The sequence below is a fragment of the Barbus barbus genome (genome assembly GCF_936440315.1).
Source record: "Barbus barbus genome assembly, chromosome: 34".
NCBI lineage: Eukaryota > Metazoa > Chordata > Actinopteri > Cypriniformes > Cyprinidae > Barbus > Barbus barbus.
The window spans coordinates 12,548,705-12,567,098 of record NC_136762.1 but is presented as its reverse complement, the minus strand read 5'-3'; the positions used below and the strand labels follow the sequence as shown (position 1 = coordinate 12,567,098).

General features: G+C 37.0%; 1 protein-coding gene across 6 annotated transcripts; it reads right to left on the bottom strand.

The window, feature by feature from the left end:
* Positions 1-2,087: 2,087 nt before the first annotated feature.
* On the bottom strand, positions 2,088-18,324 carry hif1al (hypoxia inducible factor 1 subunit alpha, like). Of its 6 annotated transcripts, none has more exons than XM_079392630.1 (16): positions 18,143-18,276; positions 12,787-12,864; positions 11,636-11,826; positions 10,987-11,135; positions 10,167-10,251; positions 9,921-10,033; positions 8,502-8,689; positions 7,376-7,482; positions 7,009-7,156; positions 6,351-6,565; positions 6,091-6,227; positions 5,909-6,004; positions 5,693-5,823; positions 4,962-5,073; positions 4,740-4,857; positions 2,088-4,649 (listed from the first exon to the last, which is right to left on the bottom strand). In XM_079392630.1, exons 2-16 carry the CDS (start codon positions 12,789-12,791, stop codon positions 4,570-4,572), a joined length of 1,875 nt encoding a protein of 624 aa, XP_079248756.1. In that variant the 5' UTR covers positions 12,792-12,864; positions 18,143-18,276; the 3' UTR covers positions 2,088-4,569. The 6 variants fall into 6 exon arrangements, with proteins under 6 accessions (XP_079248756.1, XP_079248754.1, XP_079248752.1 ...); XM_079392628.1 differs by having other exon boundaries at positions 10,987-11,138; positions 18,143-18,238; XM_079392626.1 differs by lacking the exon at positions 12,787-12,864 and having other exon boundaries at positions 10,987-11,138; positions 18,143-18,324.
* Positions 18,325-18,394: the final 70 nt, after the last annotated feature.

Here is an 18,394-nt window from a genome sequence, read left to right as displayed (position 1 = left end):
CGAATAATCACACCAACTGTTGTCACCTTCTCACCAAGCTGCTTGGCGATGGTCTTGTAGCCCATTCCAGCCTTGTGTAGGTCTACAATCTTGTCCCTGACATCCTTGGACAGCTCTTTGGTCTTGGCTGTGGTGGAGAGTTTGGAATCTGATTGATTAATTGCTTCTGTGGACAGGTTTCTTTTATACCGGTAACAAACTGAGATTAAGAGCACTCCCTTTAAGAGAGTGCTCCTAATCTCAGCTCATAAAAGATACCTGGGAGCTTGGATTAAATTTGGATATATTTTACAGTAGCCAATGTGCAGCTTGTATAGCAATACAAATTTACTGTCCTCCAAAAAAAACATACAGTCATTATTGTCCAAATAATGGCAACAAAAATGAGTAAACCCTAAGTGAACATGTCAAAACTGTGTCCAAAGTGTCAATATTTTGTTGGGGGCACCATTGTTATCTAGCACTGCCTTAATCCTCCTGGTCATGGAATTCACCAGAGCTGCACAGGTTGTTGCTGGCATCCTCTTCCACTCCTCCATAATGACATCATGGAGCTGTTGGATGTTAGACACATGGTGCTTCTCCACCTTCCACTTGAGGATGCCCCACATGTGCTCAGTAGGGTTCAGGTCTGGAGACATACTTAGCCACTCCATCACCTTCACCTTCAGCTTCATCAGCAAGGCAGTTGTTATCTCAGCGGTGTTTGGGGTGGTTATTATGTCGGAAAACTGTTGTTCGGCCCAGTTTCTGAAAGGAGGGCATCATCTTCTGCTTCAGAATGTCACCGTACATGTTGGAATCCATGTTTCCTCAATGAACCGCAGCTCCCCAGTACCAGCAGCACTCATGCAGCCCCAAACCATGATGTTACCACCACCATGCTTGACTGTAGGCAAGACACAATTTTCTTGGTACTCCTCACCAGGGTGTCGCCACACATGCTGGACACTATCTGAGCCAAACAAGTTTACCTTAGACTCATTAGACCACAGGACATGGTTCCATTAATTCATGCTCTTGGACAGGTTGTCTTCAGCTAACTGTTTGCGGGCTTTCTTGTGAGCCAGCTTCAGAAGAGGCTTCATTCTGGGACGACGGCCATGCAAACCGACTTGCTGCAGTGCGTGGCGTATGGTCTGAGCACACGCTGACCTTCCACTTCTGCAACCTCTAAAGCAATGCTGGCAGCACTCAAGCCTCTGTTTTTTGAAGTCAGCTTCTGCATCTGACGCACAGCACAAAGACTCAACATCTTTGATCGACCCTTGCAAGGCCTGTTCCGAGTTTTCTTGGAAAACCTCTGTATGACCCTGGCCACTGTACTCTAACTCCGTTTCAGATCGTTACTGATCTTCTTATAGCCTCGGCCATCTTTGTGGATAGGAACAATTCTAATTCTCAAATCCTCAGAGTTCTTTGCCATGAGGTGCCATGTTGAAAATCCAATGGTCAGTATGAGAATTGTCCTCAAAGCACCAAATTTTAACTGCTCTAATATAAGATACACAAATTTTTATAGCCCTGTCAAGCAGACAAAAACATGAACATGATGAATAGAATGTGGCTTTGCATGGTTAAACGACATAGCTGTTATCACTTAGGTTGTACTCACTTTTGTTGCCAGCTTTTTTGACAATAATGGCTGTATGTTGAGTTATTTTCAGAGGAAATCTTTACTGCTATACAAGTTGCACATTGACTTGTCTAAAATATATCCAAGTTTCACTTCTATAGTCTCTTGAGAAGATATACTAAAATGGTTGCTGAAATATGAGGGGTGTACTCACTTTTGTGAGATACTGTATATACAAAATAATAAAAAAAAAGAAAGCAGCTTTTTTATTTTTATAAAGTCTCGAGATTGTGCATTCTTCCCACTGCCTTCTTCCAAGTCTGGTGAACGCATGAACACGTTCTGTGTGAACAGTCCCATACAAAACATATCTCTTTAGACAAATTTTATTCAATTAATATTGAGTTGTCTTAAAATGTGAAAAAAAAAAAGCTTTTGATTATTCAATGAGGAAATGTGATTGTGGATGTTTTGAAGTTTGTACATTAAAAAAAAAAAAAGCACACGCTTTTGGAATGCATTTAAAACGTTTTATTTCTTTATCAGTCAATACAAGGTATAAGTACCTTGGAAATAAATGATGCAAAAATACACAGTAATATAGAAGAAAGTCTAAGATATCTGAAAACTCTTATCCATATGAGAAAGGCATGTGTCTTATTGGACACCATTTGAATAAGGCCCCTTGAGTCATGTCTGTAATAGATACAGAAATCAAGGGAATATATCTGATTCACAGTCAACTGAAAAACAAAAAAAACAGCACCACAACTAATCCTGTATGCCACAATTTAAAAAAGCTGCCTTTGCTGCATAAAAGATGATCTAGAAACATCAAACGACAAAACTAAAGACGATTGCTTGCAACCAACTGATTAGCACATTTGTCATGTTAGCATCTCATTTTAGGATTCAAAAAGACATCAGACAAGGTTTTCAGTCAATACGACTGCAGCGTCAACACCCTAGCCTCTTTGAAAACCATTACAGATCATATTGGAAGTGACACAAGAACAGAAAACAGTAATATTTGTAGTTCAACACCAAAGACACATAAGTATAGATTCACTTACAAGTTGTAATTGCAAAAGTATATAAAATGCTTTATAAAAAGATGATCACCAATTCAGTATTTGTTGCATTTGTCAGCTATGGCCTCAGTGAATAATCTATGAACTCAAAAGCATGATCACATCCACTCAAAGTCAGCCCTTCACCGCTCTAACCTATGATTCTAGACAGAGCCGCTGTAAGAAATCCTCTCGCCAAACTTCTTTCAGATAAACTTACAGTCAAGTGAAGTTATGAGATTATAGGTTTAGAGCAGGGGTTCTCAAAGTCTACATTCAAAGGTCCAAATCTGAATTTTCATCAGTGTCAAAGGTCCGGAACAATTGGTTATTACAAAACGTGTTTTTAATAAACATACATAACATATAACAAATAAACACTCATTTAAAAAAAAAAAAGGTTCCCTTTGCATTCAAAATACTTTAATAACAAATGCAAAAGTGGCAAAACAATTCATTTAAGTGTCAGCAATAGAAGTCGACGTATAATGTTTTTTCTCTGGCCAATGCCGATATTTAGAAATCAGGGCAGCCTATGGCCGATACATGATGCTGATTTTTTGGGCCGATTTTCTCTTTTTTTCCCTTTATATCAAAAGAGAGTTTGCGTAAATGGTTATTGCAGGGCACAAGATAGTAATAGTAGTAGCCTAATTCATAGTAATAATACATGGCTCAAAACTTAAGCACCTTCTCAAAACAGTTCTGAAGCATGCTTTTTTGTTTATGTTTGCTGACAGACACCAGTGTTTCCCGCAGACTAGCAAATGCAAGTTGATTCTCTGCCAGCAGGAGGCACTGTTGGAGCGTGATATAAAGCTGTTTCCCCGGTAACGACTGTAATCAAATAAGCGCTACTTTATCAGCCATTACAGGAAAGACCAAATGAAAAAGCTTTTCTGAAGAAAACGGACGGTTCTTTTAAAAGATACAGTCATATAAAAACACCCGCGCAGCATTTTATTTTTGAAACGCGCAGTGCTCAGTTTATTCAACGAAGTATAAGCCTTTTGGAAAATCTATTTGTAGCGGTTAGTTTTGATATTGTGACAAGCCGCCACAAATAAATGTATACACTGGGCACTGCTATAAGACAAATTGCCATAATATAAGTGATAGCAAAACAAAACAAAAAAATTAAAATATTAGCGGTGAAATGTCGCCCGATTATGTCAAACGTCATACGCTCACTGGATGTCATGATGACAACAAATGTCATGAAGGAAAAGTTTCAATATCTCGCCTGCAATTTCGGACCTTCTCCAAAAGACATAAAAAAATAAAAATAAATAAACAAATGATTTACAAGTTTAACGTGCGTTTATCAAAGTAGGAAATATAATTAGTGTTCTTGAAATATGAAATAGAAGCGGGTCCGGATTGAATTCCCTCCGGGTCCGGATCCGGACCGGAGTCCGGATTTTGAGAAGCACTGGTTTAGAGTAAGGCTACAAGTGGTAGAACAACATGTTAACACTATTTCTAACATATCCTGACCAGTATATTTTCGATTTCGAACCCCCTTTATGCTTTGGATGAATTCGGCTTGAACTGCAGAAAATGAGGGGAGATCAGTGCACCATTATTTTTAGAAATGTCGCAATCTACTGAATGACAAATCTGTTGAGAACTCATTACCAATCACTATATTATACTAATTGTAAAGTCTATTTTCACTACTCTTGGTTATAGTATTTGGGCAAAAACATTAAAATAATAAAATAAAATAAAAATAGTTAACATATGGACATATGTAATGGACAGAATGACTAGGCCAATTGTCCTCCTGTGTTTTCTGCGTAAAAGGTCACTCTCTGAAATACATGTTACGTTGATACATGCGGAGCGTGAGGAGGGTTATTCGTAACCCTCTTTGTTAACGGTCACTGTAATCGCTGATAACTCATCCACATTGTTTTCTCTTCAAGTAAGAGACGGCATTGTTTCAGCAACGGGTCTCTTTAAGTCAGGCGGACGCGACAGGAAGGTGTCCCTCATGAGAGCTGTTAATGATAAAATAAAGTTAATGAGTTAGCCTTTATAAATTATTCTTATATTCAACAGCACAGGACTGTTTAAAATAAGCATCGTACCTGTTGTATCGCACAATGCCTGCACTCCGCCCAGCAACGGGTCCCTGTCGGTCAAGAACTGACTTCGCTTTTGAGGTGGCGGTTCAAAATCTTCAGAATCATCATCAGACAAGCTATTCTAAAAACAAAATCACACTCTGAAACATAATGTCTACAACAAATGTTTTTGTGTGAATGAAGCTAAAGAAGTGAAGGTTAAAAAAAATAAAAAATTTTCCTTACCAGTAATGTGTGGCTGAGCAGAAGCTGTTCCTCTATGGAGCCGCTCATTGGTTTCTTCTCCCATTTGGTAGCCAGAACAGGAATGTCATCTTCCTCCTCATATTCCAAACATCTGTTGAGGAGAAAGACATTAAATACGAGTCTTATACACTACCGTTCAAAAGTTTGGGACTTTTCTTGGTTTCTTTTTACAGAAACTAACACTTTTATTTAGCAAGGATGCATTAACTTGACCAAAAACGAGAGTAAGGACATTTATAATGTTATAAAAGAATTCTATTTAATATAAATGCTTCTTTTGAAATTTCTATTGATCAAAAAATCCTGAAGAAAAGAAAAAGTTAAATAAAAATATTAAGGAACACAACTGTTTTCAACATTGATAATAATAATAAACATTTACTTGAGCAGCAAGTCAGCATATTAGAATGATTTCTGAAGGATCATGGGAAACTGAAGACTGAAGTAATGACTACTGAAAATTCAGCTTTGCATCACAGGAATAAATAACATTTTCAAATATATTAAAATAGAAAACAGCTTTTTTAAATTGTAATAATATTTCACAATATTACCGTATTTCTGATCAAATAAATTCAGCCTTAGTGAGCATAAGAGACTTCCTTTAACACATTAAAAATATCTCACCAATCCCAAACTTCTGAACAAGTCTGGTACATTCTACCAGATTTGACACAATCTAAATATGCTGAAATCCTTATGATTTTTACCGTTTCCTTGAAATGTTGGTTAGGATATCTGATGGTACAGCCATTTCACGCTGGGGCAGGAAGGTCAACTGGAAGTCATCATCCATGGAGATATATGGAGCCAACATGTCCAAATCAAGCTCATCCATAGCCTGTCAGAGAATGAAAGTGTTAAACACCCATAACTGATCTTCTGAGGTGTTTGAAAAGAGATCTAATAACCACTTTGAGAACTACCTCTGATTGTCCTTTCAGAGTTACACTCTCCTCCGGTTTGAGGGCAAAGAACTTCTCCACCCCTTCCATCTCCATGGGCAGCTCTTCAGCGGGGCTCTGAAACAGACCCTTAAACGTCAGATAAAACAATAAAAAAATACCCCCCCCCAAAAAAAAAAAAACAACTAAACTCTCATACACACCGCAGCGCGTGGAGATTTGGTGGGCCTGTCGAATATTGGAGAAAGGAGCTGACGGAGTTCAGGCGTACAGAAGTCCTGAGGGCATTCTGGGATAGTGGTGGGACTAGATGGACAGCAGAAGGACAACTCCACACCGTCTGTGAATAATATAAAGCACTATTAGGATGATATTACAATTGTGCAAGAATGAACAACCAAATCAATTTTAGAGGACCAACAGCAAACACTCAAATTCTGTAGAAAAGCCTAATTGTGAGCACCTGTTAGGGAAATGACAGCATCTCCAGAATGAGGTGCCAGCTGCAGTAAATCCTCTGGGTTCTCCTTCATCTGGAGGAAGAGATTCGCAGTGTTGCTCTCCTCCTCCATATCTGAGTCCTCCTCCTCCTTCAGCACGCTCATCTTCTCAGCTCTGGGCTTTGGTTTCTCACAGGTCTGTTCTAACGAGAACACAACATCCGCCTCTTCTACACCACTGCCAGAGAGAGGGAGAAACATCATTCACACCAGGCTTATTTTTGTCAACTGAAATCACCAAAAAACATTTGTTGCATATGAAAATTAGAAATGTTGCCTTGGTCACTAATTGAAATAAAATAATTTAACATTACTAAAACTGAAATAATAAAAACTTTACAAACATATTAAAAATATAAACACAAATAATAATAATAAAATAATAAAAATGTCAAAAATAACTAAATTATTAAAACTAAAAGAAAAAAACTATACAGACGTGAACCAACAAAATTACTACAACAATTCAAAATATAATTAAAAAAATGTATAATATAATAATAGTACATAATTATAAATATAATATATAATATAATAATAGTATATAAGCAATGAAATGACAATCTACCATAAGATAGGGCACATGAAACCCCCAGGTTACACCAGGTCTGATTGAGGTACCTGAGGATAAAGTTGAGGCAGACCACAGCCTCGGGTTGAGAGGTCCTGCTGTTGTAGAGGACAGTGGCTTGAGTCTCAGTCCACACAAATCCTCCATTCTTAGCCAGGAAGCGGTAATGGCTAGTGCACACCTGGCCTTTGGAGAACACTGCAAGTACAAAGGGAAAGTTTAGCAGTTTGTCATTGGTCATTTTTTCATTCTATAAAGAAAACATCAGAACACAACAATGTTATCGTTGACATTGTCACAGAATTTTAAACAAATGAAGTGAACCCCACTGTGTGGGGTTATGGTTAAGACTAAATATGTTGTGAAAAAGCTACGATTGATTATGTCACAGAAATGAAGGAAGACAGACAAACTTACAGATGTGTAAACTCCTGGTCACATGATCAAAATCAAGGGCGTGATAAAACTCATAGGCAGACCGGCCAATCAGATCATCAGGTTGGTATCCAACAAGCTCAGTGACTCTGTAAACACAGAAAGTGGTCAATAAATATTTCAAGTCTCCTAACTTAATTCAATTTATTATAGTGATGCTCCAAGTGAAAGCTTTCATTTAGCAAAAAATGGAAACTGAAAATAAAGTGTGGTACAGATTTTATGTATTGCTACCACTTGGCATCATTAATTTATTCCACAAATGTTATTATTGCAGAAGAGTATCTTTACAATTGTCATATGAACAACTAATCAGCAATTATAACCATTTCAACTCCAGTAAGTTCAGCAGCAGTTCAGTGAGTGAGTCAGAATTTGATTCTGACCGATTCAGTGAGGATTCATTACTGATTCAAATAGGTAATTTGCACATTTCATGTGGGAGTCTTTCATGAGCCAGTTCTTTTAATTAATCATTCAAAGAGTAATTTATTTGTGAGTTGGACTACACTAGTATTGAAGCTTCTGAGGACAATTCAACATCATCAAAATCAACATTCTTGCAATTATTTTGAACTCCAAACACACATTCATGGCTCAAGTAAGCATAATTTCTTTTGCCAGGAAAGACTATATTTCGTTCATTTAAATCTGTATCTGTATGTGATTGTTGTGTGCCTGATCCCAACACTGATATACTATAAATATCCTGTGCCCTAAGTGCAAGCCGAGAGAAAAACACAGGAAACCCGAGTCACATGCTTTCTCACACCATGAATGAAATCGGTCTTCAGCTGTCACACGTACGCATTTCAAAAACATCCAGTGAGAATAAAACGTCAGCAGCTACAAGGCTCATTTAGGTTTGCAGATTGAGTGAGTAACGTTAGATTCACTTTTACATGTGTGGGCAGATTAAACCATGAGTAGGAAGGCGAATTTGGATGCTGTATATCGCTGCTTCATAGAGGTGAACTGAGTGCACTCCTACACAGAGAAACTCAGCTGACCCGCTGTCATGAGATTTATTTTATCCTTTACGACCTCGAGTGTGTGTTGTGTAGAAAATATACATGAGCATGTATTATTGCATTTATATGCATCTTACCGTCCGTCACATTGTGTGAAACTCAAATCCATGTTATGGCGTGTGAGGAAAGTGCTGCTGTCTAGTGGGAATTCAACACTGGAGGGGTGAGGAATGGGCTCGCACAGGAGAGTCAGGAAGCTGCCAGCAGGAGGCGCATTCTCATCATCGCCGCTGAACGTCTGCATGTGTCCTGTGCAATGAAGGACCTGGCAGAAGAAATGGAAAAAGGCTGTTTAATGGAATTTTAATAATACAATTTCTAAATTGTAAAGTAATTGCAATCTGTACTTTGGATAAATATACAATGCAATTTAGAAGTTGCATAAAAGGGTGATTTTTGTTTTATTTTATTTAGCAAGAATCCATTAAATCAGGGGTGTCAAACTCAGTTCCTGGAGGGCCGCAGCCCTGCAGAGTTTAGTTCCAAACCTGCTCCAACACACATACCCATCTAAATTTTAAATAAGCCTAAATTACTTGATTAGCTGGATCAGGTGTGTTTAATTAGGGTTGAATCTAAACTGTGCAGGGCTGTGGCCCTCCAGGAACTGAGTTTGACACCCCTGCATTAAATGAATCAAAAATGACAGTAAAGACATTTATTATGTTACAAAAGAGTTCTATTTTATATAAATGCTGTTCTTTTGAACTTTCTATTCATTAAACAGTATTTAAATGTGGAAACTGTGGTAAAAATTTTCAACACAGATAATAATAGTATTAATAAATAATAATAATGTGTATCTTGAGCACCAAATCAGAAAATTAGACTGATTTCTGAAGGATCATGTGACACTGAAGACTAGACCAATATTAAAATAGTAATACTTTAAATTGTAATATTATTTCACAATATTACTGTTTTATATATTCTGAGTTCAGGCAGTTTACAACCTAATCATACTGACTGTTTGTTCATTTCTCAACAAAAAAAAAAAACAGATCACTAATATGAAAACACAATATTGTGTAACATGACGTGCGAAGCAAGCGGTCAAGCTGGACCAGTGCCTCCTGGCTTGGCACTGAACGTAGCTGGATGTCTGCCTTCGGCTTATTTGTGTCCTATTTTGTGCACTCAGGGGACTTGACCCCATCGCTCAACAAAGAGCCGGGCTGATGTGAAGCGGTAATACTGATACTGTCCTGCATACCCCTCAGAGCAATCTACACCCGCTATAGATGGGCTAACAGGTGCTGCATTTGAAAATAGCTAAAGGAAGTTCAACACCAGTACGGATTAAACCTTGTCACGACATTAAATATTTTATAAAAACAAAACTAAAAAGCAGAGTTTGTTGACAATGGCACTTCTATGAGTTTGAATGTGGCTTGGGTCGTTTATGCACCTTTTCTTCCAATAGTTTAATTTCTAAAACACATTTAATAGTCCATGAATAAAAAGTTATTTTTACATAATATTCATAGTCAGTGTACCTTCCAGTTTGCAGACTTGATATTAACTGTTCTTCCTGTGTGGGTGAGTGTGCTCTTCATCCGAAGGAAAAAATTATGTTCGGTTAACTTCTCTGTCTTTTTCTTTGAAACACCTGAGAATGAAAAAAAATTGTCAGTCCCACACACAAGCATGTGAGACTTAAGAAAATTCAATACACAGTAGGTCACTGCATAGCAGCTAATTTACAGCAAAAAGATCCTTTGGCCTAGAATTTTTTTTTTTACCAGGTCTTATGGCAAGAATGTCACGTAATTCTTCTTGGTCACAGGGATGAACAAATTCATACACGCTCTGTCCAAGCAGCTCCAGCTGTAAAAAAACACATAAGCAATTTAAAATTACTTTAAAACATCATGACATTAGAAACAGTATTTAAGTTAAAAAATAAAATAAAATTAAATAAATAAATAAATAAATAAATAAATAAATAAATATATAAATAATTTTTTTCACATTTACCACATTCTTAAAAACATTGTTTGGGAATATGCATTGCACTGATGCACATAAATAAAATCAGCTGAACATGTTTCAGTGTTAATAGATGAACTCTATAAATGCAACTCATTTAATGTAGGTCAAGTGTATTAGATTTCATGCCCTTTCCCTTCCCAAATTACCCACTATCATTCCTTAAATGCTTTCACTGTAATATAATTGTGTTTTTAGTTATCTAAATTACTTTAAGAGATTATTTTTCATAATATATTACAACAATGTGCCCAATGTCATATTTTTTTTTTTTACCACTGTCTTACTCAATACTAACCTACATGAAACATTGTAATTACCTCCTGGCAGAACACAGCAAAACAACACATTAGACTGCATGTGTTCCCCCAGGAACGGACCTATTCTAATGGGTCTGGTCACACACGTAACGTGAACATTGTCTCTTATACCACAGCAGAGGAATCCAAAGTGGCACTATTCCTGGGCCACATGTTACTAGACTGCAGCCACCATGTTTGAAATTCTCAACTTGGTGAAACTCACACTGTTTTGGTTTCATGTAGTACTTCAATATGTAGGGGTGGCACTTACCTGTGCTATGCCGATGTATTTGCTGACACTCTCTGAGAGGAAGACCATGTCCCCTTCCTCAGTCATCACCAGAATAAAGCCAGACAGTGCCTGCTGATAAAAGGCATCAGTGGGATTCTCAGTTTCTTCAGTCGGTGTTTTGGTTGGCCCTGCTGGATGTGACAAGAATTAAATATTAAGATTAGTAAATATTAGCCAAAGAACATTATATAAGCCATGCTCCTATATCAGCTGCACACACTATCATCAGTAAGATTTAACACTTTCATTCAGCAAAAATGCATTAAATTAATCACAAGTGACAGTAAAGATTTTCAGTAAAATGAAATTTCAGTGGTTTTATGCACCTGGCAGCCAGTAATTGCCTACACAAATGTATTGTGGTCAGCACAAACCAGGTTTATCCCAAGTTTAATGCAATTTGGGCCGTTTTTTCTTTTCACTTGTGCAATAGAGATGGATTTGCTCCAAAATACTGCAAACATCTCTCAACCTAACTATACATGATTATATTTAGTTGCACTTATAACAATTTGTTTTCTGCCTACTGTCCACAGCCCTATCAACGCAGACCTGTGACCCATTTTAGGTCTCAACCAACCGAGGACTACTACTAGCCCTCATACAGCTTGATTTCAGCAGAACTCACCTGATTGGATCAAGCGGTTCATGCGCAGATAGCTGAGCGTCACCCTCATGATGGCAGCTTTGTCCAGGTGGGAAGCGATACGTCGTGGAAGGGGTAGTGAATGGGCCAGCTCGTAAAACACCTCAGTCTCCTGACTCCTCCTACAGCGCGCCGCATCACGCGAACGCACCTTCCGCTGCTCCAAACTGGGCCTAAATAAGGAAAAACAAGAAAAACAAACTTATTTAAAATGAACTCTGAATATCCAATCCTTAAACAGGAAGCTAAAGAAGAAAATTCAGTTTTTGCAATGTCATTTCTTAGCACAGAGCTTTTTAAATTTGCAGTTTCCATCGTTTTTATTCATTCAAAAATTAGCACAACAACAGAAAAAAAACATTCCGTTCTCTCCAACTCTTACATCTTGTTCTCTGTTCGTCCTCAATAAAACTGTCCCAGCTGTAATTGGTGTGTTCTGGTGCTGTGTATCCTAGTTTCGCCAAAAACTGAGTGCCAGATAAACTTTTCAAAATGAAGGGAGGCAAGCCCTCACGCTGTGCTTTTCACTCACACTTCCCTCCTCTACTGGCTTTAAGTATGTAGAAAAGCCTGTCCCACAGCCCTCCCCCACACTTCCTATCTGACAGAGACCCTCCCAGCACTCGTTCTCTGACCTCCTTTGTGCTTTGAACAGGACTGAACTCTGCCAACCCTGACATTACAAAATGACCCATCAAACAGTTGCTCTCAGCGCATACTTTTTTTTGGCATAATATCATATATATATATATATATATATAAATATATATATATATATATATGTGTGTGTGTGTGTGTATGTAAGTATATGTATGCATGTATATTGGTGATTCGTTTCTTCTTTATTGATTCTTTGATTAATACAAAGTTCAAAATAACAGCATTTATTTGTAATAGAAATCTTAATATAAAATATCTAAACTGCCAATATTGATAAATTTTATGCATCCTCACTCCTCTCTGAATAAAAGTATTAATTTCTTTCAAAACTTATCCATAGTCAAACATTTCCGTTAGATATGCAGGTCTGGATTAACGTTCCTACTGTGAGAACATAATTAGCTCTCCTATCTGCATTGATTTATTGCATTATTGCATTTCATGGTGTAGTAAACAGGACAGAAATGCCTTACAGCATGTCTGCACAAGCTGGGCTCCAGCCACATGGTTTCAGTCAGCACGTAGTCTGTGGTCAAATCAGGCTCTGTACACTTTGGTAAAAAAAACAAACAAAACAACTACACACAGGAATAAGTCTGTATAAGGACTTGCACAGCCAGAATAAACATAAACAGTCATGTCTCGCTGCCCCGGATCAAAACCTCTATTTGTAAGCACATTACTCTAATTTAACTGCAGGACATAAAACCAAGACAGCGATGCTGGTTTGAGAAAAGAGGAGCAATGAAAAACAGATCCAGTAATTTGGTCAATCACAATTAGGGCTGGACCAGAATATTTGATTATTCGATTATTCGTTCGGTGGGTTGGCATTTGATTTTCAAATTTGTGATTCAAATATTCTTTTTTGTTTCTCTCGAACACTTGACTACTTAAGTAGTACGCCTATATTGTTGGGTGTAAAAAAAAAAACGAGCTGCTTTTATCCACCATGTTTATCAGTAATTTTACACGATAAAAACGTGCACTTAATTTGCTTGGAAAATACTTGCAAATAACGAAGAAAAAAAAGAGAGAGAGATAACAGATGCCAGAGTGGAGTTCATCGCTATATGAGACCCATTAATTTAGAGATATGAGCTGTCTAGCCAGCCTAACGTTATGTCGTTCTGTTTAAGGGAATTCATTTAATTTTATTTAAACTGTTCGATAATTAAAATGTGTGATGCTGTTATTGAAAAGTATGCTACCGTGTTCTTTATTTATTACAGTTCGTTGAACTTATTTTTAGTTCTTCTTTGATTTAAATAGCCTACCCTTTATGGTGTCAGTAATTACTGTGCTGCTATTTTCTGATTTGGGAGTGATTTGTTTGTTAGAAAAATGTTATGGTACCTTATTAAAAGTATTGATCTTAGTCTTAAAGGGGTCATACATGCACTTTTACAAGTTGTTTGAACATAAATCTGTGTTGGCAGTGTGTGTACACAACCACCCTATTACGATCATTTGACCATTAATGAGCATAGCAGTCGTCATTTACTCCCGATATGGGGTTTACTTTGGTTCTGAAGGGAATGCGCCCTCGATCTACATCTATGATCGAGGGCGCATTCTATGATCTTCACCTCCAGAAGAAGTGAGTACAAGGTTTTTTAAATGAATCTTTGCAAATTGCCTTTCCTAATAATGTGCTAATTAGCAAGTTTCGCGATGAATGCGCCAAAAGTAAACAATCCTTCAGAAAGCAGCTTGGAAGAAAGGGGCGGAGTCAGCAGAGCTCATTAACATTTAAAGGAGAATGACACAATACTGCTTGCTCTGACAAGAGCTGTTTTTGACAGGGTAAAGGTGTTTTTTTACACTACCAATGAAATATTTTTAACCAAACTATGTTACAAACTTTTCATTAAGACCCTAAAGAATTATATCAACTTGTGGAAAATGGGCATTATATGACCCCTTTAACAGACCTGTGTGTTTTGTACCTCTAGTTCAGTGTCCGTTCTCGGAGCATATGTGAGGCGCGTCACTTCTGGCTCGCGCTGTTCTGTAGTTTATTAAAAGTGTATTAATTCTGAACATGTCGCCTGTCCATATTGCACCAAAATGCGATACTGCACTCCCTTGGGTCCGCAGGAACCATGCGTGAAGTCGATTGGATGAACGGTTCTCGACATAATAAAAATGCAAACAGACACACAGAGATTCCTACCTTTAAAAGAAAAAAAGAATATGTTCAGCCCCCTCCCTCCGAAGCTTCGAATATTCGGTGTTGATTACTACCGAAGCTCAAAAAATGGTATTCGGAACAGCCCTAATCACAATAATGCCATTTCATAGAAATATTATGCCAACTTCAAATATAAAACTAATCAGTAAAAATTCAAATGAAGGGTAAAGTCCTAAAATTGAACAATCAATGGTAATCTGCCAAAGCTAACATGTGGTTTTATACATCTATAACAAACTTTAAGAGCTGTCAACATGTTTGCAGGTTTTTATTTTACACATAAAACGGATTTTCTTCTTTTTTTTGCAAGCAGCACCATATAGCAACAAAAGACGTAGAAATAAAACAAACTAAAGTTTTTTAAGTTGCTCTGAGTGATGATGAGTTCAGATGATGATCCATGTACAGTACGTAAAATCTTATCAAGATGCAATCAGTCAACACATGTTTTATGTCAAACAAAAAACTAAATGTCTGAGACAAGCTGAAGCAAGACCCAGCATCCAATTTCAAGCCCCAGGCGACCACATCAGATTACACAATAATCCAGTCTCAGCCAGTGGTCACTGCGGGAGAAACTCGTACAGAATGACCATTACTGAAACCTACCATAACCCCTTCTAAAAATACACAGAAAGAGCACATCCATCACATTTATGACGACACTAAGAGATTTATTTGTTCTGTAGGACTCTTTAAAAAAAAAAAATCATATATATTCATCATATGATTGCCCTTTTTAACAGATTTTAAGATTTGCATAACCTGGAAATGTTGTAGTAGGATAAACGGATAAACTTTGGTCCTGCACACTGCAATCCAAACAATGAGTAATACGATATAGAGAGAGAATTATATTTTAAGTCCTCAAATTCATCTGAGATAAACCTATTTTTGACAATGAATACTTAAAAGAATGAGCTTTCTCGACTATCTGAATGCTGAGTGCAAACATTTAATCTTTGGCAAATCTCATAATGCATATTTATTTTTCATACATTTGTACATTATAATGTTATGATGACTAAATTTAGTAGCATATAAAATGACTGATTTCAGTCAGGTTTTATTTTTATTTTATTAATTTTTTTAAACAATACTGAATGTAATAAATATTTTACATAATATTAAAAAATAAAAAAAATAAAAAATTATATGCTACAATTCAAAATTTGTGGTCGGTAAGATTACTCCAGTCTTTCTTCAGTGTCTCATGATTCTTCAGAAATCATTTTAATATGCTGATTTGGTGAGAAACATTTACTATTATCAACACTGAAAAAGGTGGAAGCAACAACATTTATTTGAAATAGAAATCTTTTGTAACATACAGACATTTTACGGTCATTTTTGACCAATTTAATGCATCCATGCTAAATAAAAGTTAGTTTTTTTTAAACTGACCATGTAACGCAGTAAACGTGACATCTTAATGACAGTCTCGTGCCAAAGCTGCTGTAAATGAATGCAGGAACACTGTGTCCTTCAGCTTCGTCACAACAGTCACGCCCAACCCTTGTGCTGTTTGTATGGTTAGGGATTACTGTGAGTGTTATTATGTATTCTGGTAAAATGTAAACACCCCATATCAGTGTAGGTGGAACTGGAAGTGCATTACAACCCATCCCAGCCTGTTCAAACGAACTCCTCTGAACCTCACGGGATAAAGGAGGAATGTTCATGTCAAATGTTGTACTGATTGATAAGAAGCTGGCAGTACATCAGTTTCTGAAGCTGTATGACTTGTTATAGAGATTGATGCATGGAGCAAATGTCACCTTATGACTTCACGGAGTACTTTAAAACACTAAAATTTTCTTTTAAAAGTAAAAAAAAAATTACTCATCTTTGCAAAGCAACTATATTAATGTGTCCATATGTGAAACAGTCTTTGCTTTTTCATATAGGCTGTTTCAGGAACACGGTGTTCTCTCTGCAAACTTGTGGTGGATATGCAGTGAATTTGCAGCACATTTACTTTTCCGTCAATCATCAACCCTGTGGTTTTAGTCAAGCGCATCAGACGAATGCTATGGGATGTTTGTTTTCTATAGGACTGATTTTTTGACTCTTGCATGCTTATGAAGCTCTGGGACTCTTTCCAACTGCTCTGCTGAGGCACATGCAGTTCCTCTGACTGACTACGTGAGCGAGCGAGGGTATGTGAGAGGTTCAGCTAAGTTTGTTTGCACGGTGACGGGAGGGGGAGACAATGCACGTTCTGCCAATAGTAAGGTTGAGCACATGGTGTAGTCTCTGCTACATCAAAACAGCAGAGCACAAAATGTTCTCTGGCCTATTTACTTCATTCTGAAAGTGTGTACTTTTCTTCAGATATGTGGGTTGATACAAAATACTTTTAGGAAGTTGGCATGTCTTGTGGTGTGATGTGATGTGCATTACTCAATTTAAACAGCATTTTGATCATTCTTTTAGAAGCAGTATACATAGCTTTCATGCGATTAATTGGTCTCACTTTATTTTAACCACGATGTACTAACAACAAAAAATATTCTGAATATTTGTTGCATTGCAACTAAGATTTTCTTCCATTTAAATAAACACCCAAATGTTGTGTTTTTGTAATTAATTGCTGAACATTTAGTACATTTGACCAAACAATGAATATATTTTTGATGTAAGTACATAGTACAGAATATTGTTACTTTCAAAATTAGAAAAAAAAAAAACTTTAAAAGAAATGACTAACAGTTACAGGACCTAAGACATACAATTTTCTTTAAATATTCACATTGACCTAAATTTGTTCATAAAATTGATTAGAGGAGACAATGCTCTCAAAACAAAAAAAGTTAGTGTATCATCAACTACATTAGGCTGCAATGTCAAAAACATAAGGAACTTTGTGTTTTGTGCAAAAAAGAGGAACAACAGACGTTATTGTTTTGTCAAACACAAACCTTCCTTTTCAAGCACTATTTCCACTTATATCATATACAGGGTGAATTCAAACTATTTTGAAATTTTGATAGTGGTGCAATTTTCCTGAATTCACCTTTTGTGTGTCCTTACTTCTCTAAAAGTGCTCTTTATCATCTCTTATTTATCAGCCCACTGAATGTGAAAGTGTTAACCAGATTTCTTAATGAAACAATCATTATAAACATGGATTATGCAAGATTATGGTCATCTAAAACAAAGGTGCCATTACAGGACTTTCTCATTACTCTGACTGTGTAAACAGGACCTAACACTATCTTCACTTCAAGCGGTTTTATTGACCATGTGGTCCTAAAGACCACTCTGACCCGTTTTTGTTGTTTGAAGACGTTACTGGTACAAAACCATCACTCTTAAGACTTCAGAGCCCTTGTTTATTATTTTAAATTGTGTATTTGATACCGGTTTACAATAAAACCGATAGCCTATTGCCTTCACAAATATGTGTAAAAACCAATCACTCCGACCAAAACAATAGCAAAACCCTCTCAAGAGCTCATGTCAAGATAGATATGAAAAACAATGCAAGGACTTATTACTATGAGCTAAAACCAAGGCTAATATGGACGCCATAACGTACATACATCGACTGGAGGTTTCCTTTTTATCGCTTATTATTAAATCCACACGACATACCTCATATATATATAAATGCTCTAGGAAAAAAGCCTTACCCTTTCACCATCTCTCCAATTAAATCACTGCAATCCGAGTTAGTTATATATTTGTAACGCCTGAATACACCGCAGACGCTTGTTTATCTCTGTTCTAAAGGGGCTCGACTGTAATCCTTGTATATTGGCTGTGTGTCAAAATAAAAGTCACGGCGGGCATAGTCGTCTTCTTCTTCTTGGTTCTTAACGGCGGCTGGCAACTAATGGAAATAGGTGCATTACCGCCACCTTCTGCTCCGACATTTTCCCACA

Bases quoted from the DNA above. Each gene is read 5' to 3' on its own strand.
- hif1al (XM_079392626.1), bottom strand. The intron at 6,566-7,008 runs GTACCTCAATCA...TCTCTCTGGCAG, and splicing joins TGCCTCAACTTTATCCTCAG to TGGTGTAGAAGAGGCGGATG. The intron at 5,074-5,692 runs GTAAAAATCATA...TCTCCTCAACAG, and splicing joins ACCAACATTTCAAGGAAACG to ATGTTTGGAATATGAGGAGG.